The sequence below is a fragment of the Callithrix jacchus genome, chromosome 18 (genome assembly GCF_049354715.1).
Source record: "Callithrix jacchus isolate 240 chromosome 18, calJac240_pri, whole genome shotgun sequence".
NCBI classification, from domain to species: domain Eukaryota; kingdom Metazoa; phylum Chordata; class Mammalia; order Primates; family Cebidae; genus Callithrix; species Callithrix jacchus.
The window spans coordinates 14610057-14635904 of record NC_133519.1 but is presented as its reverse complement, the minus strand read 5'-3'; the positions used below and the strand labels follow the sequence as shown (position 1 = coordinate 14635904).

The window sequence follows — 25848 nt, the reverse complement described above, 5'->3', positions numbered from 1 at the left end:
CGGCGCGTGACGCTAAAAAGGGGCGCGCACGCAAACGTGCGCGTGCCGCCTCGCCACGAGACATCTCTTTCCGGCTCCTCGAGTCCGCCCCGCCTCTTTCGCGGCGGCCCCGCCTCCACCACGTGACGCACAGATGGCCGACGCTTCCTCTTACTGTCGTAGTTCCGTGTCTCAGCGCTCGACGGTCCCGGGTGCTATTGCCTGCCTGAGTCACGTGCCGGGGGGAAGCTGGAAGGCGTAGTTCTCCTTTCCCAGCCCCCCTGCCCGTCCGCCATGTTTTCAGGCCGAGTCTGGCTTGGCGTTCCCTCGTAAGGAAATGGCCGGGGAGCTCCAGGGGACCCAGGCGCCGTCGCTTCGGCGGAGCCTGGGCTGACCAGCCAGGACAGCGGGGTAAACCCGATCTGCGCGAGGTAGGGAGGCCATGGCGTCCGGCAGTAACTGGCTATCCGGGGTGAATGTCGTGCTGGTGATGGCCTACGGGAGCCTGGTGAGGAGATTCCCCCACCCCATTTCTGCTGTTGCATCTTACCCAGTAGAGACCCTCCTCTTGAGCTGTTCCCCGTTTTCATTCTCCACCCACTCACCTGTGCCTTTCTGGGCTTTGACTCCTATTCCCGGAGTAGGTGGGAGTTTAAGTCGCCGACTCGGACCGACCCGCCCCTCGTTGGCCTAGAACCCTCCCTCTAACGCTAGAGCACGGACCCCGCGCCTCCCTGCATCTAGCTTATTAGATCCACCCCCATCATAACGGCCTTATTTTGCCCCAAGTTTTACCCTGAAGCATTCCTGAGAGCCGGAATCTGGGGATTTGGAATGCTGGCATGCTTAAAAAAAAAAAAAGTCTTTTTATTAAAGGATTTTTACGTCTTTTTGGACAGGTGTTTGTACTGCTATTTATTTTTGTGAAGAGGCAAATCATGCGCTTTGCAATGAAATCTCGAAGGGGACCTCATGTCCCTGTGGGACACAATGCCCCCAAGGTAGGTCCTTAGGGCACAAATTAAACATACTTCTCCTGATCTGTTAGGGCCAAGAATGAGATTTCCTCTGCCTTTAGTGATGACTTTAATTCTCGTGTTTCTTTGCGTGCACTTGTCTTTGTACTTACTTAGTTGAGCAGGCACTGTGGCTTACCTGCTCACTGCTGTGGCAAGCATGTGGCTCACTCAGGAACTTCTGTTTTTGTATCTGCTGAATGAAGGCTTGGATCGAAGTTCCCAACTCTTTGTAGTAAAATATTTCCCAGTTCATCTTAAATTACCCAGTGTTTTTTGTTTTATTTTGTTTTAGGATGGGGTTGAGATAATCATTAAGGCGGAGAGCAATGAGAAGAGTTACTTTACATGACTTTAGACTTACAAGAGTCCCACAAATCATCTCATTACCCCATTCATGTTACCAACAAGCCCAAGAAAAGGAAGCAGTTTACCAGAAGACATAGAGGAAAGTGAATAACCCCAGTGGTCTTTTTTCTTTTTCTATACTTTCTCATTAGGTGATTGTCTTCCTTTCCTTGGCTTTACCTACAGATGAAATTTTCTCTATCCCAGAACTCTTTCCTAAGTTCCATGCATAGCCAACTGACTACTTGACATTTCTGCTTAGATTTCCAATAGACATCTTAAACCCAACATATGTGAACCAGAACTCTTGATACCCCACTGCCACACTCATTCTGTTTCTTTAGTCTTTCACGGCTCAATAAAAGACACCTGCTTCCCTTACCAACCTCCTTTTGTGTGACTCTCCCCAGATCACTGGGACCCAGCTCCACTGGCTGAATTTTCCACTCTTGTTCCTGTGACCTGGAATGGTCTTCACTTGGCTGGCTCATTCATTCTTTTGATCTTAGCTTAAATGTCACTTTCAAAAAAGGAATGCTTATTACCTATTTTAAAGTAGGTTCCCCCTCTATTTTTACATGGTACTCTGATTTTTTCTTCATAGCATTTACCATATTTTTTTTATGTTTGTACATTTGTTTAAAACATACCTCTCTCTTTTGCTAGACCCTAAGCTTCAAGAATACAGGCATCCTGCCAGTTTTCTTCATGACTGTAAAGCTAGGACCTACACATAGTAGGTACTCAGTAATTTCTTGTTGAATGATAAACAGATTAGTTGTAGAGCTAGAGCTCATGACTCCCTTAACTCCTAGAGCACTGTACTTTGATTAACCAGTGCTATTAACCTTCTCTTCTTTATTCTTTGCTGACATACTACATGGAAAGGCTCTAGGAGGATGTCCTGGCCTGAAACCTTAACAGTCCTCCTACCTGCCTCATGAGAGAGACATACGGTTAGTTTGTCACACATCATGAACCAATCAAAACTTTGGGTATTTACGGGTTCCTTAGTCTAGTTGACAGCAATGTTCCTTTTACTTTAAAAAAGTTTTCTGGCCAGGCACAGTGGCTCACGCCTGTAATCCCAGCACTTTGGGAGGCCAAGGCGGGCGGATCACTAGGTCAAGAGATCAAGACCATCCTGGCCAACATGATGAAACCCCGTCTCTACTAAAAATACAAAAATTAGCTGGTCGTGGTGGCGCACGCCTGTAGTCCCAGCTACTCGGGAGGCTGAGGCAGGAGAATTGCTTGAAACCAGGAGGCGGAGGTTGTAGTGAGCTGAGATCGTGCCATTGCACTCTAGCCTGGTGCCTGGCAATGGAGCGAGACTCTGTCTCAAAAAAAAAAAGTTTTCTAAATTCTCAACCATTGCTAGTGAAAATATAAATTAGTAAAACCACTTTGGAAAATTACTGGGCATTGTTTTGTAAGATTGCACATGTATCTAATCCATGGTCCAGCAGTTCCTCTCCTATCATAGAGAAATTAATTTTTGCTCATCTGTACCAGGAAACATGTACAAGATTATTCATAGTGGCATTATTGATAATGTTTGAAGAGGAAACTTAATTCAGATGTCCACTTTAAAATGATTATATGAACTGAGTGCAGTGGCTCGCACTGGTAGTCCTAGCACTTTGGGAGGCTGAGGCCAGAGTATCATGTGAGCCCATGAGTTACAGACCGCAGTAAGCTAGGATTGCACCGATGCACTCCAGCATGGGCAAGAGTAAAACCCTGTCTAAAAAATAGTGGTATATTCATATTCTGGAATAGTGTAAGGAATGAAAATAAATTGAAGATAAATATATGAAAACAAATCCTTAAAATATTTTTGAAAGAAAAACATTGCAAACACAAATGGATCTCAAAAACATGCTGAGTGGGCCGGGCATGGTGGCTCACACCTGTAATCCCAGCACTTTGGGAGGCTGGGGTGGGCAGATCACATGAGGTCAATAGTTCGAGACCAGACCAGTCAACATGGTGAAACTCCATCTCTACTAAAAATACAAGAAAAAAATTAGTCCAGGGTGGTGATGCACACCTGTAATCCCAACTGCTCGGGACGCTGAGGCAGGAGAATGCCTTGAACCCAGATGGCGGAGGTTGCAGTTACCCGAGATCATACCATGCTACTCCAGCCTGGGAGATGAGTGAGACTCCATTCACCAAAAAAACAATTCCGGGCTGGGTGCGGTGGCTCAAGCCTGTAATCCCAGCATTTTGGGAGGCCGAGGCGGGCGGATCACGAGGCCAAGCGATCGAGACCGTCCTGGCCATGGTGAAACCCCGTCTCTAATAAAAATAAAAAATTAGCCGGGCGTGGTGGCACGCGCCTGTGGTCCCAGCTACTCGGGAGGCTGAGGCGGAAGAATTGCTTGAACCCAGGTGGAGGTTGCAGTGAGCCGAGATTGCGCCACTGCACTCCAGCCTGGCGACAGAGTAAGGCTCCATCTCAAAAAAAAAAAAAAAATTCTGAGTGAAAAAAGCCAAAATGCCATTCACAAAAGAATATATACTGTATGCTTCCACCCTATTTATAGGAAATTCTAGAACAGGCATAACTAAAAGAGAGCATATCATGTTGCCTGGGCTGGGAGAGGGACGATTTGCAGGTAATGAAAATACTCTATTTTGATTGACATGGTCGTGGAGGGGGTATGTTCATTTGTCAAACTCAGTTTATGTCCTTAAAATGAATGCATTTTATTGTATATAAATTAACCCTCAATAAAGCGTATTTTAAAAATTTCACAGGGCACAGTGGCTCACGCCTGTACATCTAGCACTTTGGGAGGCCAGGGTGGGTGGATCACCTGAAGTCGGGAGTTGGAGACCAGCCTGGCCAATATGGTGAAACCTCTTCTCTACTAAAATTACAAAAAAATTAGCTGGGCCTGGTGACATGTTCCTGTAATCCCAGATACTTGGGAGGCTGAGGGCAGGAGAATCACTTGAGCCTGGGAAGTGGAGGTTGCAGTGAGCAGAGATAGCACCATTGCACTCCAGCCTGGGTGACAGAGTGAGACTCCTGTCTCAAAAAAACAATTAAGGCCAGGTGTGGTGGCTCATGCCACTTTGGGAATCCGAGGCAGGCAGATCACTTGAGGTCAGGAGTTTGAGGCCAGTATGGTGAAACATTGTCTCTACTAAAAATACAAACATTAGCCAGGCGTGGTGGCCCATGCCTGTAGTTCCAGCTACTCGGGAGGCTGAGGCAGGAGGATCACTTGAGCTTGGGATGCAGAGGTTACAGTCAGCCATTGCACTCCAGCCTGGGTGACAGTGTGACCTTGTCTCAAAAAAAATTTTTTTTTAAACAAGTTGCAGAGGAATTCTTACTTCTCCATTTGTGTCAAATTCAAAACCAGGCAAAGCAAGGCATCTTTTTTACGGTGACATGATGAAATGATGAAGAAGTGTATGAGGACTACTGACAAGTTAAGGTTTGGGGTAGGGTGCATTCAGTGAGGGACGGGCACACAAGACTTCAAAGTTAGTGGTAATGTTCCATTGCATAAACTGGATATTGGTTATAGGGGTTCATTCTTATGATTTTTATAATTATTTAAAATTAATAGATGTTATCTATATTCTGTATATGTTATGTTTCACAATGGAAATTTCTCAGAAGCTGCAACAAAAAAATTTATTTCCTGGGGCTCTTAGGTAATCCTCTTAGATAAGAGAGAGTGATATCAAACTGAAAATAGTAGTTGCTGCTGGGTAACTGAGAGGTGGTACCTTTAGTATCTTTTAAATTTTTATTCCATGGATTTGACTTGCCCATTTTAAAAGTTAGATATGTGTTTTGGTTTTGTTTTTTTTTTTCTTTAAAGTAGCCTCTACCCAGGTACACACCTGTAATCCCAGCTGCTCAGAAAGCTGAGGCAAGAGAGGCTGGGCACAGTGGCTCACACCTGTAATCCTAGCACTTTGGGAATCTGAGGCAGGCGGATCACTTGAGATCGGGAGTTTGAGACCAGCCTGGCCAATATGGTGAAACACCGTTTCTACTGAAAATACAAAAATTAGCCAGGTGTGGTGGTACGCGCCTGTGATCCCAGCTACACGGGAGGCTGAGGCAGGAGGATAGCTTGAACGTGGGAGGTGGAGGTTGCAGTGAGCCAGCATTGCGCCACTGCACTTCAACCCGGGTGACAGAGCAAGACTTAGTCTCCAAAAAACAAAAAAAATTTAGAAATAATGTTGATGCTATAGACTTGAAGGAATTATAGCAAGTTAAAACTTCTGGCTTAGAGATGTTATTGGAGAACCCAATCACATTCTTTCCTAAATTCTTACCTCTTAGCTGGTCGTTTTATTAACTACATACAACTTCTCTATTTCTGTTATCTTAGTTGTTCATTAACTCCGCCCCATTTTCAGAATGGTAGAAGGCCGGGCACGGTGGCTCACGCCTATAATCCCAGCACTTTGGGAGGCCAAGGCGGGTGGATCACGAGGTCAAGAGATCGAGACCATCCTGGTCAACATGGTGAAACCCTGTCTCTACTAAAAATATAAAAAATTAGCTGGGCATGGTGGCGTGTGCCTGTAATCCCAGCTACTCAGGAGGCTGAGGCAGGAGAATTGCCTGAACCCAGGAGGCGGAGGTTGTGGTGAGCCGAGATCGTGCCATTGCACGCTAGCCTGGGTAAAAAGAGCGAAACTCTGTCTCAAAAAAAATAAAAAGAACAGAATGGTAGAAAGCAGAGTGCAGGGTAAATGATTGTGTATTCTTTTCTTTATGTGAACAGGACTTGAAAGAGGAGATTGATATTCGACTATCCAGGGTTCAGGATATCAAGTATGAACCCCAGCTCCTTGCAGATGATGATGCTAGACTACTGCAGCTGGAAACCCAGGGAAATCAAAGTATGTGGCAAGCTCTTGGAGGGAGTGCTTCAGTGAGGAGTCCCACAAGTCCAGAATTCCTTTTCTCTCCAAGTTGTCAAAAGCTGCTGGCAAAGCCTTAGTTATTGCTGTTATTGGATATGTGCCAGATGTAGACACCATTTATTAGCTTGCTGGAATTCGGGGATTTTTTTTTTTTTTTTTTTTTTTTTTTTTTGAGACAGAGTTTTGCTCTTGTTACCCAGGCTGGAGTGCAATGGCGCAATCTCGGCTCACCGCAGCCTCTGCCTCCTGGGTTCAAGCAATTCTCCTGCCTCAGCTTCCCGAGTAGCTGGGACTACAGGCATGTGCCACCATGACCAGCTAATTTTTTTGTATCTTTAGTAGAGATGGGGTTTCACCATGTTGATCAGGATGGTCTCGATCTCTTGACCTTGTGATCCACCCACCTCAGCCTCCCAAAGTGCTGGGATTATAGGCGTGAGCCACTGCGCCCAGCCCGGGGGATTTTTTTTTTTTTTTTGAGATGGAGTTTTGCCCTTGCTGCCCAGGCTGGAGCGCAATAGTACAGTCTTGACTCATTACAACCTCCACCTGCTGGGTTCAAGCAATTCTCCTGTCTCAGCCTCCCAAGTAGCTGGGATCACAGGAATGCGCCACCACACCCAGCTAATTTTGTGTTTTTAGTAGATAGAACATGGTTTCACCATGTTGGTCAGGCTGGTCTCAAACCCCTGGCCTCAGGTGATCTGCCTGCCTCGGCCTCCTAAATTGCTGGGATTACAGGCGTCAGCCACCGTGCCCGGCCTGGGGAATCTTCTTAACGTTCATGCCTAACACCAGTCTTTTCCTCAACAGGTTGCTACAACTATCTGTATAGGATGAAAGCTCTGGATGCCATCCGTGCCTCTGGTAAGGGCTAACTGACAGGGTCCATTCTAGGATCCTGAAACCTCACCTAGGGAACAGAGTAATGAACCCACTTTATATGGTAGAATTTGTCATTTCTGCACATCCCTGGTTAGTAGGAGTTCTTGGAGTTTTGAGAGTACTGGATTCGAGTTTTTGCTGAAGGAAATGATATAAGCAGATTATTCTCCAAAGAGTCTGGGTGTTTTGTTTTTTAAAGTTCTTGAGACCTTTAGTTTTATGAAGTGGATGATGGTAATTTGCTTGTTTTTCCACAAAGGACAGGTGACGTCTCCTTTTTCACTAAGCTCAAGATAAATTGTTCTTGAATTTTCTCCATTCTGTCAACACGTGCCGTATATGCCCTCTACAGAGAAACTTAGTTTATATCTTTTTTTTTTTTTGAGACGGAGTTTCGCTCTTGTTACCCAGGCTGGAGTACAATGACGCGATCTTGGCTCACCGCAACCTCTGCCTCCTGGGTTCAGGCAATTCTCCTGCCTCAGCCTCCCGAGTAACTGGGACTACAGGCACGCGCCACCATGCCCAGCTAATTTTTTGTATTTTTAGTAGAGACGGGGTTTCACCATGTTGACCAGGATGGTCTCGATCTGTTGACCTCGTGATTCACCCGTCTCGGCCTCCCAAAGTGCTGGGATTACAGGCTTGAGCCACTGCGCCCAGCCCATAGTTTATATTTTAAAGCTAGGATGGGTAAGCAGGATGGTAAAACGTGATGACACCATAATGTGCCATTGATTTAGCTTATAGCTCTATTGCCACCACAAAATGACCACTCAGGCATAGCTTTATACCTTTGGTCTCATTAATTAGAATCTCCCACTCATTCAACTCGCTCATTTCATTAGACCTATTTCTTTTTATTTTTATTTTTTTATTTTATTTATTTATTTTTTTGAGACAGTTTCACTCTTGTTACCCAGACTGGAGTGCAATGGCACGATCTCGGCTCACCGTAACCTCTGCCTCCTGGGTTCAGGTGATTCTCCTTTCTCAGCCTCCTGAGTAGCCGGGACTACAGGCACCTGCTACCATGCCTGGTTAATTTTTGTATTTTTAGTAAAGACAAGGTTTTACCACCTTGGCCAGGCTGGTCTCAAACTTCTGACCTCAGGTGATCCACTGGCCCCAGCTTCCCAAAGCGTTGGAATTATAGGCGTGAGCCACTGTGCCCAGCCTCATTAGACCTATTTCTAAGTTTGGGGAATTAACAAGAAAGACTAAAGAATGGAGCGGGTATGGCGGTTCATGCCTGTAATTCTAGCACTTTGGGAGACTGAGGCAGACAGATCACATGAGGCGAGGAGTTCAAGACCAACCTGGTGAACAAGATGAAACCCTTTTGTATTTTTGTCTCTACTAAAGTGCATGGTGGTGCACATCTGTAATCCCAGTTAATCGGGAGGCTGAGACTAGAAACTCGCTCAAACCTAGGAGGCAGAGGTTGCGGTGAGCCAAGATAACTGCCACTGCACTCTAGCCTTTGTGACAGAGCAAGACTCCATTTCAAAAAAAAAAAATGACTAAAGAATGAGGGAAGGGTTAGCCAGGCATGGTGGCATGTGCCTGTAATCCTAGCTACTCGGGAAGCTGAGACAGGAGAATCTCTTGAACCCCAGAGATTGGAGGTTGCAGTAAGCCAAGATTGCACCACTGCACTCCAGCCTGGACGACAGAGCAAGACTCTGTCTCAAAAAAAAAAGAACAAGAGAAAGGATATCATTGTGCTATTTTCTCCACAGAGATCCCATTTCATTCTGAAGGCCGGCATCCCCGTTCCTTAATGGGCAAGAATTTCCGCTCCTACCTGCTAGATCTACGAAACACTAGTACCCCTTTCAAGGGTGTACGCAAAGCCCTCATTGATACCCTGTTGGATGGCTATGAAACAGCCCGCTATGGGACAGGGGTAAGCCAGTTTTTTCTTCCAGGCACTGAAGGGATGCCTCAGACTGAGAGATCCTTATTCTTCCTTTCTCTTTCCTAAGGTCTTTGGCCTGAATGAGTACCTACGCTATCAAGAGGCCCTGAGTGAACTGGCCACCATGTGAGTTTGGAGGGGAACATGTCAAAGGGAGCTGGTACAGTAGTATTAGACTGTTCCCACAGTGCAATGACCTTCGTAAAGCAATATGAACAAAATCATGATACCATAAGAGTTGTCAGGTTCTAGACTATTACATCAGTCTCTTACATTAGAAAGCAGATGCAGCTGTACAAAAGAACTTTCTACTTTCTGTGTATTTTCCTTGTCTTTTGTTTGGTCCAATAAAATGTCACAATTGGTGTAGCCTAGCAAAGGGAACAGTTTTTCAGCACACAGGGATTCCTTCTGTTTGGAGTCTCAGTGTCCTCTTGTGTCTTGTTCCAATAAAACTAAGAATTAAATGACATCTATTTTTGGCGTGGCGAGGTGGCTCAAGCCTGTAATCCCAGCATGGGAGGCCACAGGTGGGTCATGACGTCAGGAGTTTGAGATCATCCTGGCCAACATAGTGAAACCTCGTCTCTACTAAAAATACAAAAATTAGTTGGGCATTGTGGCAGGTGCCTATAATCCCAGCTACTCAGGAGGCTGAGGCAGCAGAATTGCTTGAACCCGGGAGGCAGAGGTTGCAGGGAGCCGAGATTATGCAATTGTACTTCAGCCTGGCCATGAGAACAAGACTCCGTCTCAAAAAAATAAAATAATAATAAATAACATCTATTTTCACTACCGCTTAAAGCATTAGTAACCCTGTCTGAAACAGGCCATGGCTAATAGAATCAGCTGTTGAGCATTTGTGTCACAGGAAAGGATTCATGGCTTTTGTTTGGGAATGATTTTAATACATACTAAACATAGTCTCATGTTTTTATGCAAATGTTAAAATCAGAGTTCTTGGTGAGAAAGGAAAGTCAATCTAGAATAAAAACTTAGGCCGGGCACAGTGGCTCATGCTTATAATCTCAGCACTTTAGGAGGCCGAGGAGGGTGGATCACCTGAGGTCAGGAGTTCAAGACCAGCCCGACCAACTTGGTGAAGCCCCATCTCTACAAAAATAAAAAAAATTGCCAGGCGTGATGGCGAGTGCCTGTAATGCCAGCCACTCAGGAGGCTAAGGCAGGAGAATTGCTTGAACCCAGGAGGTGGACGTTGCAGTGAGCCAAGATGGCTGCTTGCATACCAGCATGGGCAACAGAGTAAGACTGCATCTCAAAAACTAATTAAGTAGGCCGGGCTCGGTGGGCCTGTAATCACATCTATTTTCAAGAGGCCAGGCCTCACTTTGGGAGGCTGAGGTGGGCAGATCACAAGGTCAGGAGTTCCAGACCAGCCTGACCAACATGGTGAAACCCCATCTCTACTAAAAATTAAAAAATTAGCTGGGCGTGGTGGCGGGGCACCTGTAATCCCAGCTACTTGGGAGGCTGAGGCAGGAGAATCGCTTGAAACCAGAAGGCGGAGGTTGCAGTGAGCTGAGATCGCGCCATTGCACTCCAGCTTGGGCGAAAGAGCAAAAGTCTCAAAAATAATAATAAGTAAGTAAAAAGTTACCAGCCATAAAAAGAATTAATCTGTTTTCTATTGTGTTGAATATTATCTCTTTTTCAAGAGATAAGGGGTATGTCTCTTCTCTTTGTCCCTAAAAATGAGCTACCTTGTCTGAAAAAATGAAAGGTCCAAGGCCTGGAGCAGTGGCTTACACCTGTAATCCCAGCACACTTTGGGAGGCCAAGGCGGGCGGATCACTTGGGGTCAGGAGTTGGAGACCAGTCTGGCCAACATGGCAAAACCCCGTCTCTACTAAAAATACAAAAATTAGGCTGGCATGGTGGCAAGTACCTGTAATCAATTGCTTGAACCTGGGAGGCAGAGGTTGCAGTAAGCCAAGATCGTGTCACTGTACTCCAGCCTGGGTGATAGAGCAAGAGTCTGTCTCAAAAAGATGAAAGGTCCTAGTAAAAACTGCTTAGAAGGCCAGGCACAGTGGCTCATACTTTTAATCCCAACACTTTGTAGAGCTGAAGTGGAGAGATTACTTGAGCCCAGGAGTTTGAGACCAACCTGGGCAACATAGCAAAACCCTGTCTCTACTAAAAATACAAAAATTAGCTAGAAGTGGTGGCATGCGACTGTAGTCCCAGCTACTCAAAAGCTGAGGTGCGAGAATCACTTGTACCCAGAACGCAGAAGTTGCAGTGAGCCAAGATCATGCCACTGCACTCTAACTTGGGCAACAGAGTAAGACACTGTCTCAAACAAAAACAAAAAAAAAAATTGCTTAGAGCACTAATGAAAATGAACATACAGAGAGACTGTAAAAGGGCATTTGGTCTAAAAGTCAGCAGAAGCTTGTTAAAAATTCACTCTCTTTGAAAGATAAATACTGAGTGATTCCAGTTATATGAGATACCTAGGTAGTCAAACTCAGACACAGTAAGTAGAACGATAGTTGCAGGAGCTGGAGGGGGGAAGAAGGGGAATTGTTCATGAGTATAGTTTCAGTTTTGCAAGATAAAAAGTGTTCCGGAAGTTGATTGCACAACACTGAATATACTTAATGCTACTGAACTGCAGCTGTGCACAGTGGCTCACGCCTGTAATCTCAGCACTTTGAGAGGCCGAGGTAGGTGGATCATGAGGTCAAGAGATAAGAACATCCTGGCCAACATGGTGAAATCCCATCTCTACTAAAAATACAAAAATTAGCTGGGTATGGTGGTGTGCAACTATAGTCCCAGCTACTCGGGAGGGTGAGGCAGGAGAATTGCTTAAACCAGGGAGGCAGAGGTTGCAGAGAGCCAAAATCGCACCACTGCACTCCATCTTGGCGACAGAGCAAGATTCCTTCTTAAAAAATACTGAACTGTATATTTAAAAATGCTTACGATGGTAAATTTTATGTTACATATATTTTACCACAGTTTTTACAAAATTATTTTTGAAGGCCAGGCATGATGGCTTACACCTGTAATCCCAGCACTTTAGGAGGCCAAGGCAGGTGGATTACCTTAGGTCAGGAGTTCAAGACCAGCCTGGCCAATGCAGCAAAACCTATTTCTACTAAAATCACAAAAATTAGCTGGGCATTGTGGCGAGCACCTGTAATCCCAGCTACTCAGGAGGCTGAGGCAGGAGAATTGCTTGAACCTGGGAGGCAGAGGTTGCAGTGAGCCAAGATCATGCCACTGCACTCCAGCCTGGGCAACAGAGCAAGACTCCATCTCAAAAACAAAAAGAAATGTTTGATTTGTAGTTTCTAGGAATGCTTAATGGGTATAGTGAAGAGTATAGGCTTTGAAATCTGACAAACTTAGGTTTGAATCCCAGATCTGTCACTAGTTTTGTGAACTCATGCAAGCTAATTATTGGACCCTTAGTTTCCTAACCTGTAAAACAAGGTTATAACCTGTATGGGGGATACCTATTCTCTCAAAAAAAATCTTGCGCCAGGCACAGTGGCTCACACCTTTAATCCCTAGCACTTTGAGAGGCTGAGGTGGGTAGATCATGAGGTCAGGAGTTTGAGACCAGCCTGCCTAACGTGATGAAACCCCATCCCTGCTAATAATACAAAGATTAGCCAGGCATGGTGGCCCATGCCTGTAGTTCTGGCTACTCAGGAGGCTGAGGCAGGAGAATAGCTTGAACCTAGGAGGCAGAGGTTGCACTGAGCCCAGGTCATGCCACTGCACTCCAGCCTGGGTGACAGAGCAAGGCTCTGTCTTGAAAAAAAAAAGCTTGAGCCAGAGGCAAGGACTCTGGGAAGTTCATTTCTCTGATACTAGTTATTTTTGGTGTGGGTGGGTGTGTCAGGGCACCCAAACAGGGCCTTTATTCTGTCACCCAGGCTGGAATTCTACTTTTTTAGAGTGTGTGTGAGAGAGAGACAGGATCTTACTCTTGCCCAGGCTGAAGAGCAGTGGCACAGTTATGGCTCACTGCAGCCTCAAATTCTGGGCTCAAGCAATTCTCCTGCCTCAGCCTCCTGAGAAGCCAGGACTACAGGTGCTTGCCACCATAGGTGGCTAATTTTTTATAGAGATGGAGTCTCACTTTGTTTCCTAGACGGGTCTCAACTCTCCTGCACTCAAGCAGTCTCTGACGTCAGCCTTCCGCAGTGCTGAGATTACAGGTATAAATGACCATGCCTAGCCTCTCTGCTACTACTTTTTTTTTTTTCCTTTGAGATGGAGCCTTGCTCTGTCATCCACACTGGAGTGCAGTGGCATGATCTCGGCTCACTGCAGCCTCCCAAGTAACAGGCACGACACCCAGCTAATTGTTGTATTTTCGGCAGAGACAGGGTTTCACCATGTTGGCTAGGCTGGTCTCAAACTCCTGACCTCAAGCAATCCACCTGCTTCAGCCTCCCAAAGTGCTGGGATTACAGGCATGAGCCACTGCACCCGGCCTCTCTGCTACTTCTCAGCTACTAGATGGAGTTTTAGTAACTAGTTTACAAAATAGGACACATAAGACACAAATAACCATTTGTGGCTATTGCTGCGTTTATGGCCTGGGATAAGCCCTGAATTCTTTGATTAGTCATTTTGTCAATGACCTTCTCTCTCTCTTCAGGGTCAAAGCACGGATTGGGAGCTCTCAGCGACACCACCAGTCAGCAGCCAAAGACCTAACTCAGTCCCCCGAAGTCTCCCCAACAACCATCCAAGTGACATACCTCCCTTCCAGTCAGAAGAGTAAACGTGCCAAGCACTTCCTTGAATTGAAGAGCTTTAAGGACAACTATAACACATTGGAGAGTACTCTGTGACGGAGCCCCAGGTTAAGCCAGTCAGTTGCAATGTACAAGACAGACTGCTTGCCAGGCTGCCCTCGCGACATCTGGCCCAGTGGCCCCAGACGGTATCCATTGAAGTTCTGTTGTATCCAGAGTTCTTAGAGCTTCTGCCTAAAGGGTAATTCCCTAACCCCTCCTTATGGGCATTTTTAGAACATTGGCTAAGACTATTTTCCCCCAGTAGCACTTTCTTCTGCATTTGCATTCAGGTGTTATTCTTAATGTTTCTGTCAAAGCTTCTTAAAAATCTTCACTTGGTTTCAGCCATAGTTCACCTACCTTGTTCCAGGCTTATTTAATTCCAAAGGTGAGAGTTGGAGTAAGACGTCTTCCATATCTATACCTTTGTGCACAGTTTAATGGGAACTGTTTGGGTTTAGGGCATCTCAGAGTTGATTGTTGGAAAAGGCAGACAGGAACTGGTGGGAGGGTCAAGTGGGCAAGTTGGTGGTATGTGGAACAACTGACCCTTGTGCTCCACTTAAACCAGATGTGTTGCAGCTTTCCTGACATGCAAGGATCTATCTACTTTCATGCCACACTCACAAATAAATTGAATCAAACGGAATGTTCTGGCACCTGACATAATCTGCCAGGCTATAAGACAATAGGAAAGAATGATTTCCCCTAACAAGCCAATGCACTGGTCTGACTCTATAAATTATTTAGTAAAATGAACTATTATAAAATAAAACATGAATCAGTCCTTCACAGTTGTCTTTTAATAAAACAGGCATATATGTTATTTGTACATTTCTAACAGGGCATAGGGCATGCATGAGGATTTGCCTCTAAAGAATTGGTGGTACTGTGTGCATACCCTGGACCTAGGACCATGCAGATATCCCTTAAGACCCTAGCAGAAGAAATCCTAAAATTGGGACTGTGACTCTTGCTCATAGGATTGCCTGTGTCATCAGCAGAAGGCTACAGAACACGGATTCTCTTAAGGTTTCTGGGGCAACAGCCCAGGTGGCCAGTCAACTCCTAGGCTCAGGGTCATTGTTGGAGGCATAAATGTTGCTATGACTACTGAAACCTCGGTTACGGAACTAAACAGAAAGAAGAGCCTGTCAGTCTCCTCAGACTGTATCAAGCAAATCTATAAACATGTCTGTGGAAAAGATGACAAAAGTAGAAGAGGTATGCAGAGTTGGAAGGAGGGGCTGGGTTGAAGTTTGATGAGGTTTCCAGAGCAATTTACTGTAAGTGCATCTTTTACCGGGAAAGGCTTTTGATGTAACAAGGGTATACTATACTTAGTAACAGGAGTGGGAGGCTAAGTCTAGTACATAGTAGGTATTCAAAGATGTGCTCCATCCAACCCCTGCATGTTTTCTTTGATCCATTCTGAAAGAAGTAGAGCTTTCCTCTTCCTATCGCTCCTAGGAAATTGACTGCTTTCTCTCTCAAAAAGGTCTAAGTCTCATTAGAATAGGGTTCTAGAGGTGAGGTTCTTGAGACTGAGGCAGATCAACAGAACTACCTTTTCTTGCAGAGTTTTCAAAGGGTCATGGGACTTAAGAAGATGGTCAACAGGTAATCTGCTTCTATACCCTCTCTTTACCTTTGAGCTTGACCTTTCCACTCTACTGTCCTCCCTGAGCCACCTCCCAACTCTGCTGCATCTCTTTAGGGGCTCGTCAAACAGAAAAACATGTGGAAAGGGGGAGAAGCAGCTTTGTTCTCAAAGCAAATGAGATCAGCTTCTTAGCGCCCACTAGATTAGGTTTTTATTGTCCCCTGCTTCCCATTCTCTGGAGGAAAATTGAAGCTTGTTTTATTTTTATTAAGAATTCAACACTGTGGCTCACGCCTGAAATCCCAGCACTTTGAGAGGCCAAGGCAGGTGGATCACAAGGTCAGGAGTTCGAGACCAGCCTGGCCAATATGGTGAAAATGCAAAAGGTCTCTATTAAAAATGCAAAAAAATTAGCCAGGCGTGGTCACAGGTGCCTGTAATCCCAGCTACTCAGGAGATGGAGGGTGCCTTGAGCCAAGATTGCACCACTGCACTCCAGCCTGGGCAGTAGAGCAAGTATGACTCCGTCTCAGAACAAAAAAAGAATTCAAGTATTTGTTACCTGGTTTTGTACTAATCATGTAGTTGGTAGTGCAGTATTTGTTGAATCAGTGAATGAGAAGATTCACAAGACCGGACTGCGTATCATTTTCACCTGATGAGCTTTTGAAAATATGCTGATGCGGCCGGGTGCAGTGGCTCATGCCTATAATCCCAACACTTTGGGAGGCCAAGGCAGGTGGATCACGAGGTCAAGAGATCAAGACCATCCTGGTCAACATGGTGAAGCCCCATCTCTACTAAAAATACAAAAATTAGCTGGGCATGGTGGTGCACGCCTGTAGTCCCAGCTACTCGGGAGGCTGAGGCAGGAGAATTGCTTGAACCCAGGAGGTGGAGGTTGCGGTGAGCCGAGATCATGCCATTGCACTCCAGTCTGGGTAACAACAGCGAAACTCCATATCAAAAATAAATAAATAAATGAAAATATGCTGATGCAAGCCTGCCATGGTGGGTCACACCTATAATCCCAGCACTTTGGGAGGCCAAGGCGGGGGATTGCTTTAGCCCAGGAGTTCGAGACCAGCCTGGGCAAAATTAGCCAGGTGTGGTATTGTATACCTATAGTCTCAGCTACTCAGGAGGCTGAAGCAGAAGGATAATTTGAGCCTGGCTCAAGGCTGCATGGCAAGATCCCCATCCCTACCAAAAAATTTAATTGAAATAAATAAATACTGATGCCTAGTTCTTAACCCTAGGAGATTCTGATTAAAATGGTCTGAGATGGGATAAGAGAAACCTTTTTTTAAAGTTTCAAAGGTTATATCCAGAGCTAGCAAGGATGTGAAGAAACGAAAACATGTAATTTTAATAGGAGTCTAGGTTGATAGCCATGTTTACAAAGGCAGTTTGATAAAATTATCAAAATTTGAATTCACATATCTGTTGACCTGGCAAAAATAGGAATTTACCTTATATATACATACTAGGAAAAGCACTGGAAGGTACATACATAAGAATGTTCATGACAGTATTGCTTTTATTTACTTAGAGACAGAATTGAGCCCTTGTTTCCCAGGCTGGAGTGCAGTGGCATGATAGCTCACTGCAACCTTTGCCTCCCGGGTCCAAGAAATTCTCCTGCCTCAGCCTCCTGAGTAGCTGGGATTACAGGTGCCCACCACCACACCCAGCTAATTTTTGTATTTTCAGTAGAGATGGGGTTTCACCATGTTGGCCAGGCTGGTCTTCATCTCCCGACCTCAGGTGATCCACCTGCCTCGGCCTCCCAAAGTGCTGGGATTACAGATGTGAGCCACCACATCTGGACAGGTTTTTTTTCTTTTTGAGACAGGGTCTCACTGTGTTACCCAGACTAGTCTTGGACTCCTGGGCTCAAGCAATATGTGGCCTATAGACTCCAGAGTAGCTGGGAATTACAGGTGTGTGCTGCCATGCCTGGCAAGCATTGTTAAGTAAAAAAGCTAGAAAACCTAGCTGGTTAAATTGTACGTGCAGCCACCTTTAAACTAAATGAAGTAAATCTCAATGCACTAATATGAAAAGTTAAGCCTGGGCACAGTGGCTCACAACTGTAACAGGAGAATCACGCCTGTGGCAGGAGAATCACTTGAACCCAGGAGGTGGAGGCTGTGGTGAGCCGAGATCACACCATTTCACTCCAGCCTGGGCAACAAGAGCAAAACTCTGTCTCAAAGAAGAAGAAAGATGTACTTGCCAGATTATGCTAGAAAAATTTTGGCTGGGTGCGGTGGCTCATGTCTGTAATCCCAGCACTTTGGGAGGCCGAGGTGGGCAGATTGCTTGAGGCCAGGAGTTCAAGACCAGCCTGGCCAACATGGCAAAACCCAGTCTCTACTAAAAAAAATACAAAAATTAGCTAGGCTTGGGCTGGGCGCAGTGGCTCACACCTGTAATCCCAGCACTTTGGGAGGCCAAGGTGGGTGGACCACCTGAGGTCAGGAGTTCAAGACCAGCCTGACCAGCATGGAGAAACCCTGTCTCTACTAAAAATACAGAATTGGCCGGGCACGGTGGCTCAAGCCTGTAATCCCAGCACTTTGGGAGGCCGAGACGGGTGGATCACAAGGTCGAGAGATCAAGACCATCCTGGTCAACATGGTGAAACCCCGTCTCTACTAAAAATACGAAAAATTAGCTGGGCATGGTGGTGCGTGCCTGTAATCCCAGCTACTCAGGAGGCTGAGGCAGGAGAATTGCCTGAACCCAGGAAGCGGAGGTTGCGGTGAGCCTAGATCGCACCATTGCACTCCAGCCTGGGTAACTAGAGTGAAACTCCGTCTCAAAAAAAAAAAAAAAAAAAATACAGCATTACCCAGGCATGGTGGCGCATGCCTGTAATCCCAGCTACTTGGGAGGCTGAGGCAGGAGAATTGCTTGAACTCAGGATGCAGAGGTTGCAGAGAGCTGAGATCATGCTGTTGCACTCCAGCCTGGGCAACAAGAGAGAAACTCCATCTCAAAAAAAAAAAAAAAAAACCAGCCGGGCATGATAGCAGGTGCCTATATTCCCATCTACTCAAGAGGCTGAAGCAGGAGAGTCGCTTGAACCCTGGAGGTGGCGGTTGTAGTGAGCCGAGATTGTGCCATTTGCACTCAAGCCTGGGGGACAGAGCAAGACTCCATTTCAAAAAAAAAATTCTGGAAACATGCCCAAGTGGCTGGGTATGATGGCTTACACCTGTAATCCCAGCACTTTGGAAGGCCAAGGCAGAGGATCACTTGAGCCCAGGAGTTTGAGACTGGGCAACATAATGAGACCCCCGTCTCTACAAAAAATAAAAATTAGCCAGGCACAGACCAGGTGCAGTGGCTCATGCCTATAATCCCAGCACTTTGGAAGGCCAAGATAGGCAGATCATGAGGTCAAGAGATCGAGACCATCCTGGCCAACATAGTGAAATCCCATCTCTACTAAAAATACAAAAATTGTCCAGGTGCTGTGTCTCATGCCTGTAATCGCAGCACTTTAGGAGACTGAGGTGGGTGGATCATGAGGTGAGGAGTTCAAGACCAGCCTGGCCAAGATGGTGAAACCCCATCTCTACTAAAAATACAAAAAAAAATTAGTAGGGCATGGTGCTTGTGCCTATAGTCTGAGCTACTCAGGAGGCTGAGGCAAAGAATTGCTTGAACCTACCAGGCGTGGTGGTGCATGCCTGTAGTCCCAGTTGTTGGGGAGGCTGAGACTAGAGGATCTATTGAAACCAGTAGTTCTGGGCTGTAGTGCACTATGCCAGTCGGGTGTCCGCACTAAGTTCGGCATCAATATGGTGACCTCCTGGGAGCGGGGGACCACCAGCAGGTTGCCTAAGGAGGGGTGAACCAGCCCAGGTGGGAAATGGAGCAGGTCAAAACTCCCATGCTGATTAGTAATGGGATCTCACCTGTGAATAGCCACTGCACTCCAACCTGGGCAACATAGCGAGACCCCATCTCTATTTAAAAAAAAAGAGGCCGGCACGGTGGCTCACGCCTGTAATCCCAGCACTTTGGGAGGCCAAGGCGGGTGGATCACGAGGTCAGGAGTTCGAGATCAGCCTGGCCAACATAGTGAAACCCCATCTCTAGGAAAAAAAATAAAAATTTTTAACAATTTAAAAATTAAAGAATTGCTTGAACCTGGGAGGCAGAGGCTGTAGTGAGGTGAGATCATGCCAGTATACTCCAGCGTGGGTGACAGAGCAAGATTCCGTCTCAAAAATAAAATACAAAAATTAGCTGGGTGTGGTGGTGGGTGCCTGTAATCTCAGTTACTCAGGAGGCTGAAGCAGGAGAATTGCTTGAGTCCAGGAGGCAGAGGGTGCAGTGAGCTGAGAATGCACCACTCTACTCCAGCCTGGGTGACAGAGCAATACTCTGTCTCAAAAAAAAAAAAAAAAAAAAAAAAGCCAGGCACACACCTGTTGTCCCAGCTACTTAGGCAGCTGAGGTAGGAGGATTGCTTGAGACCAAGAGGTTGACACTGTAGTAAGCCATAATCACCCCACTGCACTCCAGCCTAGGCAACAGAATGAGACCCTGTCTCAAAAAAATATGTATATATACAGAAGTCAGCTGGGCATGGTGGCACATGCCCGTAATCCCAGCTACCCAGGAGGCTGAGGCAGGAGAATTGCTTGAACCTGGGAGGCAGAGGTTGCAGTGAGATCAGATTGAGCCACTGCACTCTTGCCTGGGCTACAGAGCAACACTCTGACTCAAAAAAAAAAAAAAAGAAAAAAAGACCTCAGTCATTTCCAACAAAGTAGCAGTTTCTCGTGCAAATATATCATCTATATAAATATATGAATAATTTTTTTTAATTAACATGAGGGCCAGGGGTGGTGGTTCACGCCTGTAATCCCATCACTTTGGTAGGCCAGTGGGGGCAGATCACAAGGTCAAGAGGTCAAGACCATCCTGGCCAAAATGGTAAAACCCTGTTATCTATTAAAAATATAAAAATTGGCCGGGCGCGGTGGCTCAAGCCTGTAATCCCAGCACTTTGGGAGGCCGAGGCAGGTGGATCACGAGGTCAAGAGATTGAGACCATCCTGGTCAACATGGTGAAACCCCGTCTCTACTAAAAATACAAAAAATTAGATTGGCATGGTGGCACGTGCCTGTAATCCCAGCTACTCAGGAGGCTGAGGCAGGAGAATTGCCTGAACCCAGGAGGCGGAGGTTGTGGTGAGCCGAGATTGCACCATTGCACTCCAGCCTGGGTAACGAGCGAGACTCCATCTCAAAAAATAAATAAAGTAAAATAAAATACAAATGTATATCTTTAAAGATATATATATATCTTACAGGCATGTGTCACTATGCCCAGCTGATTTATATATATAAATCCCAGCTACTCAGGAGGGTGTAATCCCAGCTACTCAGGAGGGTGAGGCAGCAGAATCACTTGAACCTGGAAGGTGGAGGTTGCAGTGAGCTGAAATCATGCCACTGCACTCCAGCCTGGTGACAAGAGTGCCACTCTGTCCCAAAATAATAATAATAATTAACTTGAGTAGGTGAGACCCACCACCATGCCCAGCTTATTTTTATATTTTTAGTAGAGATGGGGTTTCACCATGTTGGCTAGGCTGGCCTCGAACTCCTGCCTGACCTTGAGTGATCCACCCGCCTTGGCCTCCCAAAGTGCTGGGTTACAGGCGTGAGCCACTGTGCCTGGTTAGAGATAACTGTTTTTTTTTTTTTGAGACAGAGTTTCTCTGTTTTAAGACAGTCTTACTTTGTCACCCAGGCTGAAGTGCAGTGGTGCAATCCTGGCTCACTGCAGCCTCCACCTCCCAGGTTCAAGTGCTTCTCATGCCCCAGCCTCCTGGGTAGCTGGGATTACAGGTGCATGCCACCATGCCAGGTTAGTTTTTGTATTTTTAGTAGAGATGGGGTTTCACCATGTTGACCAGACTGGTCTTGAACTCCTGGCCTTGAGTTATCCACCTGCCTTGGCCTCCCAAAGGGCTGGGATTACAGGCTGAGCCTGTGCACCCGGACAGTTTTTGCTTTTAATTTAATAGATTTCTGTGTGGATTCAATTTTTTCAACATGTGGAAAATGTACTTTTGATTTTTTAAAAATCCCAACAGTGAATATATACCGGGAGATGGAGGCTACAGTGAGCCGAGATTGCGCCACTGCACTCCAGCCTGGCCAACAGAGGGAGACTCTGTCTCAAAAGAAAAAAAAATTAGCTGGGCATGGTGGCAGGCACCTGTAATCCCAGCTACTCGGGAGGCTTAGGCATGAGAATTGTTTGAACCTGGGAGGCAGAGGTTGCAGTGAGCCAAGATTGCGCCATTGCACTCTAGCCTGGGCAACTGAGCAAGACTATTTCTCAAAAAAAAAAAAAAATTAAACCTCAATGAAGATTCCAGTCTAGGCCGGGCGCGGTGGCTCACCCCTATAATCCCAACACTTTGGGAGGCCGAGGCGGGTGGATCACTAGGTCAAGAGATCGAGACCATCCTGATCAACAAGGTGAAACCCCATCTCTACTAAAAATACAAAAATTAGCTGGGCTGGTGGTGCGCTCCTGTAGTCCCAGCTACTCGGGAGGCTGAGGCAGGAGAATTGCCTGAACCCAGGAGGCAAAGGTTGCGGTGAGCCGAGATTGTGCCATTGCACTCCAGTCTGGGTAACAACAGAGAAACTCTGTCTCAAAAAAAAAAAAAGAAGATTCCAGTCTAGCCAGGACTGAGAATCACTAGTATGATAGAAGGGATATTAGCTTTAGAGAAATTGGAGTTGAGGCCGGGCATGATGGCTCACACCTGCAATCCCAGCACTTTGGTATACCAAGGTAGGTAGATCTCCTGAAGTCAGGAGTTGGACACCATCCTGGCCAACATGGCGAAACCCTGTCTCTACTAAAAATACAAAAATTAGCCAGGCGTGGTGAAGCATGCCTGTAGTCCCAGCTACTCAGGAGGCCACGGCAGGAGGATTGCTTGAACCCTGGAGGCAGAGACTGCAGTGAGCCAAGATCACACCACTGCACTCTATCCTAGATGACAGAGTGAAACTCTGGATTTGAGACCCAGGTCTGCCATTGAGTGACCTTGGGCATCTCACAACTTTTAGTTTCCTTGTCTGTATTAGGTAAAAATTCATGCCTATGCCACATAGTTATCGTAGTGATTAAATGATATAATGTACTTAATACATACTAGGTTCTAAATTACCCTTTTTTTTTTTTTTTTTTGAGACGGAGTTTTGCTTTTGTTACTCAGACTGGAGTGCAATGACGTGATCTCGGCTCACTGCAATCTCCGCCTCCTGGGTTCAGGCCATTCTGCCTCAGCCTCGTGAGTAGCTGGGATTATAGGCACGCGCCACCGTGCCCAGCTAATTTTTGTATTTTTAGTAGAGATGGGGTTTCACCATGTTGACCAGGATGGTCTCGATCTCTTGACCTCGTGATCCACTCGCCTCGGCCTCCCAAAGTGCTGGGATTACAGGCGTGAGCCACCGCGCCCGGCCTAAATTACCCTTTTAAGGATTTTAGTCTTCTGACAGTAGGACAGACATTCCAGGACAGCCTCACTCTGTGGGGGTTTTTGTCTCTCCTCCTAACTCTTAACCCATTCAACCCCTGCCTCTGTACCCGGAGCAGGTGGCGAAATGCACATACTGACTGTCTGTGGCAAATGACATTGGCCCAGAGAAGAAACCCGTATGCCACCCTAAAGATGCAGGACACCATGGCACAAGAATTGGCACTGGCCAAAAAGCAATTACTAATGGTGAGTTCTAGCAGGGCAGCCTGACGCCTCATTCATTACTGCCCTGTGTGTTTGCCCACTGAGTTTTCCAAGCTCTTAGTGTGTGTCATTGCGCATTTATCTTGTTTGCCTGTAGGTTTTCAGCATTACACCAGAGCAACACAACTCTAACCCCGTTGCCAGAACTCTTTATCTTTTGATTCTTTGCATCCACCTTATAGGTAGCACATCTTAAAGTTCCAAAGTATACTCTAGTTCCTGCTCCTTTCATCTTGGAGACTCAAAACTGCATCTTAGGCTGGGCACCGTGGCTCATGCCTGTAATCCCAGCACTTTGGGAGACCAAGACGGGCAGATTGCTTGAGCCCAGGAGTTTGAGATCAGCTTGGCCAACATGGTGAAACCCCGTCTCTACTAAAAACACAAAAATTGGCTAGGCGTGGTGGCACATGCCTATAATCCCAGCTACTTGGGAGGCTGAGGCATGAGAACCGCTTGAACCGAGGCAGAGGCTGCAGCGAGCTGAGATTGTGCCACTGCACTCCAGCCTGGGTGACAGAGTAAGACTGAGTCTCAAAAACAAACAAACTGCCTCTTAGTGCGTATCTCTCTCTCTTCCGGGGTCCCAAGTTGCTGTCATGTAATCATCTTTGTTTCTTTGTTTTTGTTTTTGAGATGCAGTCTCACTCTGTTACCCAGGCTGGAGTGCAGTGGCGTGATCTCAGCTCACTGCAACCTCCACCTCCCAAGTTCAAGCAATTCTGCTGCCTCAAGTAGAGTAGTGATTCTACTGCCTCAAGTCTCGAGTAGTCCTGAGTAGTAGGACTACAGGCACGTGCCAGCACGCCTGGCTAATTTTTTGTATTTTTAGTAGAGACGGGGTTTCACCCTGTTAGCCAGTATGATCTCCATCTCCTGACATCGTGATCCACCCGCCACAGCCTCCCAAAGTGCTGGGATTACAGGTGTGAGCCACCGTGCCTGGCATGTAACCAATTTTGTATGCCAGTTACCTAATAGAGTTTCTGGTTCATGGTATGTTCTCAGCAAATATTTGCCGAACATAGGGCTTCGACCATGAAGAAAAAAATTAGATAGGCTTCCCCTCCACTGGTTCAGCCTCTCTGCTACCACCTAGCTTTACGTCACAACTAAGTCCAGCTCCAAAAGAACACAAGTAATGGGAAAGCAACTAGGGAGAAAGAATAAGAAAGGGTGGTAAACAGAAGCAAACACCATACTCTATTCTGTCCTCTCTACCAGGTTCGTCAAGCTGCCCTGCACCAGCTGTTTGAAAAGGAGCATCAGCAGTACCAGCGGGAGTTAAATCAGATAGGCAAAGCTTTTTATGTAGAGAGACTGTGATGGCATCCGAAACACTATTCTTCCTTTCTCAATGTGCCTGCTAACCTAGCCTTCTAGAGCCTCTACCACCTCGAACCTCCTTCCCAAAACATACCCGGACTATGTGCCTTGGACTTCAGACAGTGCTCCCACTCCCACTTCTCCACTCTTGTTAATCCCTTGCTACTGTTTGGGAAACAATCTATGAAACAACGGTTAAAACAAGAGTGACGCCTTGTGGTCAGAGTGGGATTGACTGTGTTGATGTAAGGGGGCAGGGGTGAGGAGGGGTGGACAAAGTGAGTTGAGAATCCTGATTTGGTATAACAAATAAAATTAGTTCATAAAGGCTCAAACTTAGACCACTGGGCTCATTCTTTCCGTCTAAATCTTGATTTGTTTCGAAAGTGTTTATTTTTCAGTTACCATAATCTTAACTTCCTGGATTTTGCTCGCCACTTCTCAGATACCGCTTTCACTTATCTTTTCTGTATATTTGGACAAATTGCTCTGAATGTGGCTATTAACCTAAAGGCACTGTGGTGCTTGCATGACAGGAGGGCTGCATTTTGGGTTTTGAGTCAGCCAGCTATTGTGAAATTTTGGACAAGTCTCTTTTCTCTGGGCCTGAATTCCCACCTATGCCAAGTGAGAGGATTCCAAACTTAAATGCCTCCAGGGGTCAGGCAGGCAATGTGGTATTTGTAAGGAAATAAGGAGTGGTGGGATTTGTAGGGGGCTGGAAAGAGCAGTCAAAATAAAGGCACTTGAAATTCTGAAAAATACTGAAACATACAGATTGACCGTGTGTGTCATATGAAGCCCATAGACAACTTTACTTACAAGGGTCCACTTTACAGGCTGGGTGTGGTGGCTCACACCTGGTAATCCCAGCACTTTGGCAGGCTGAGATGGGTGGATCACCTGAGGTCAGGAGTTCAAGACAAGCCTGATCAGCCATGGCCAACATGGTGAAACTCCATCTCTACTAAAAGTACAAGAAATTAGCCAGGTGTGGTGGCAGGCACCTATAGTCCCAGCTACTCGGGAGGGTGAGGCAGGAGAATCACTTGAACTTGGGAGGCAGAGGTTGCAGTGAGCTGAGATCGCACTATTGCACTACAGCCTGGGTGACAGAAAGAATCCATCTCAAAAATAAAAACGGTCTACTTTACATGTGAATGACATCCCAAGCCAGAGAGACCCCCATTTCACACCAGTGACAGCTGTAGGAATACCCCATCATTCCCTGAATACACTCCCTGAACACACCATCGCTCCCTGATGTAGTAAG

General features: G+C 46.2%; 2 protein-coding genes across 6 annotated transcripts; both read left to right on the top strand.

Moving 5' to 3' along the window:
* The first annotated feature begins 262 nt into the window (after positions 1-262).
* Positions 263-14639, top strand: LTAP1 (lipid transport auxiliary protein 1). Of its 3 annotated transcripts, none has more exons than XM_035279997.3 (7): positions 263-410; positions 879-980; positions 6113-6230; positions 7068-7121; positions 8882-9048; positions 9128-9186; positions 13706-14639. In XM_035279997.3, the coding sequence occupies exons 2-7, from the start codon at positions 918-920 to the stop codon at positions 13899-13901; spliced, it is 657 nt and encodes a 218-aa protein (XP_035135888.2). In that variant the 5' UTR covers positions 263-410; positions 879-917; the 3' UTR covers positions 13902-14639. The 3 variants fall into 3 exon arrangements, with proteins under 3 accessions (XP_035135888.2, XP_035135886.2, XP_035135887.2); XM_035279995.3 differs by having other exon boundaries at positions 263-487; XM_035279996.3 differs by lacking the exon at positions 879-980 and having other exon boundaries at positions 263-487.
* Positions 14640-15012: 373 nt separating this feature from the next.
* On the top strand, positions 15013-24910 carry CFAP141 (cilia and flagella associated protein 141). Of its 3 annotated transcripts, none has more exons than XM_002760008.6 (4): positions 15013-15071; positions 15427-15467; positions 23102-23231; positions 24474-24910. In XM_002760008.6, the coding sequence occupies exons 1-4, from the start codon at positions 15039-15041 to the stop codon at positions 24573-24575; spliced, it is 306 nt and encodes a 101-aa protein (XP_002760054.1). In that variant the 5' UTR covers positions 15013-15038; the 3' UTR covers positions 24576-24910. The 3 variants fall into 3 exon arrangements, 2 of the variants coding, with proteins under 2 accessions (XP_002760054.1, XP_008982723.1); XM_008984475.5 differs by having other exon boundaries at positions 15013-15133; XR_013529377.1 differs by lacking the exon at positions 23102-23231 and having other exon boundaries at positions 24474-24609.
* The last annotated feature ends 938 nt before the right edge of the window (positions 24911-25848 follow it).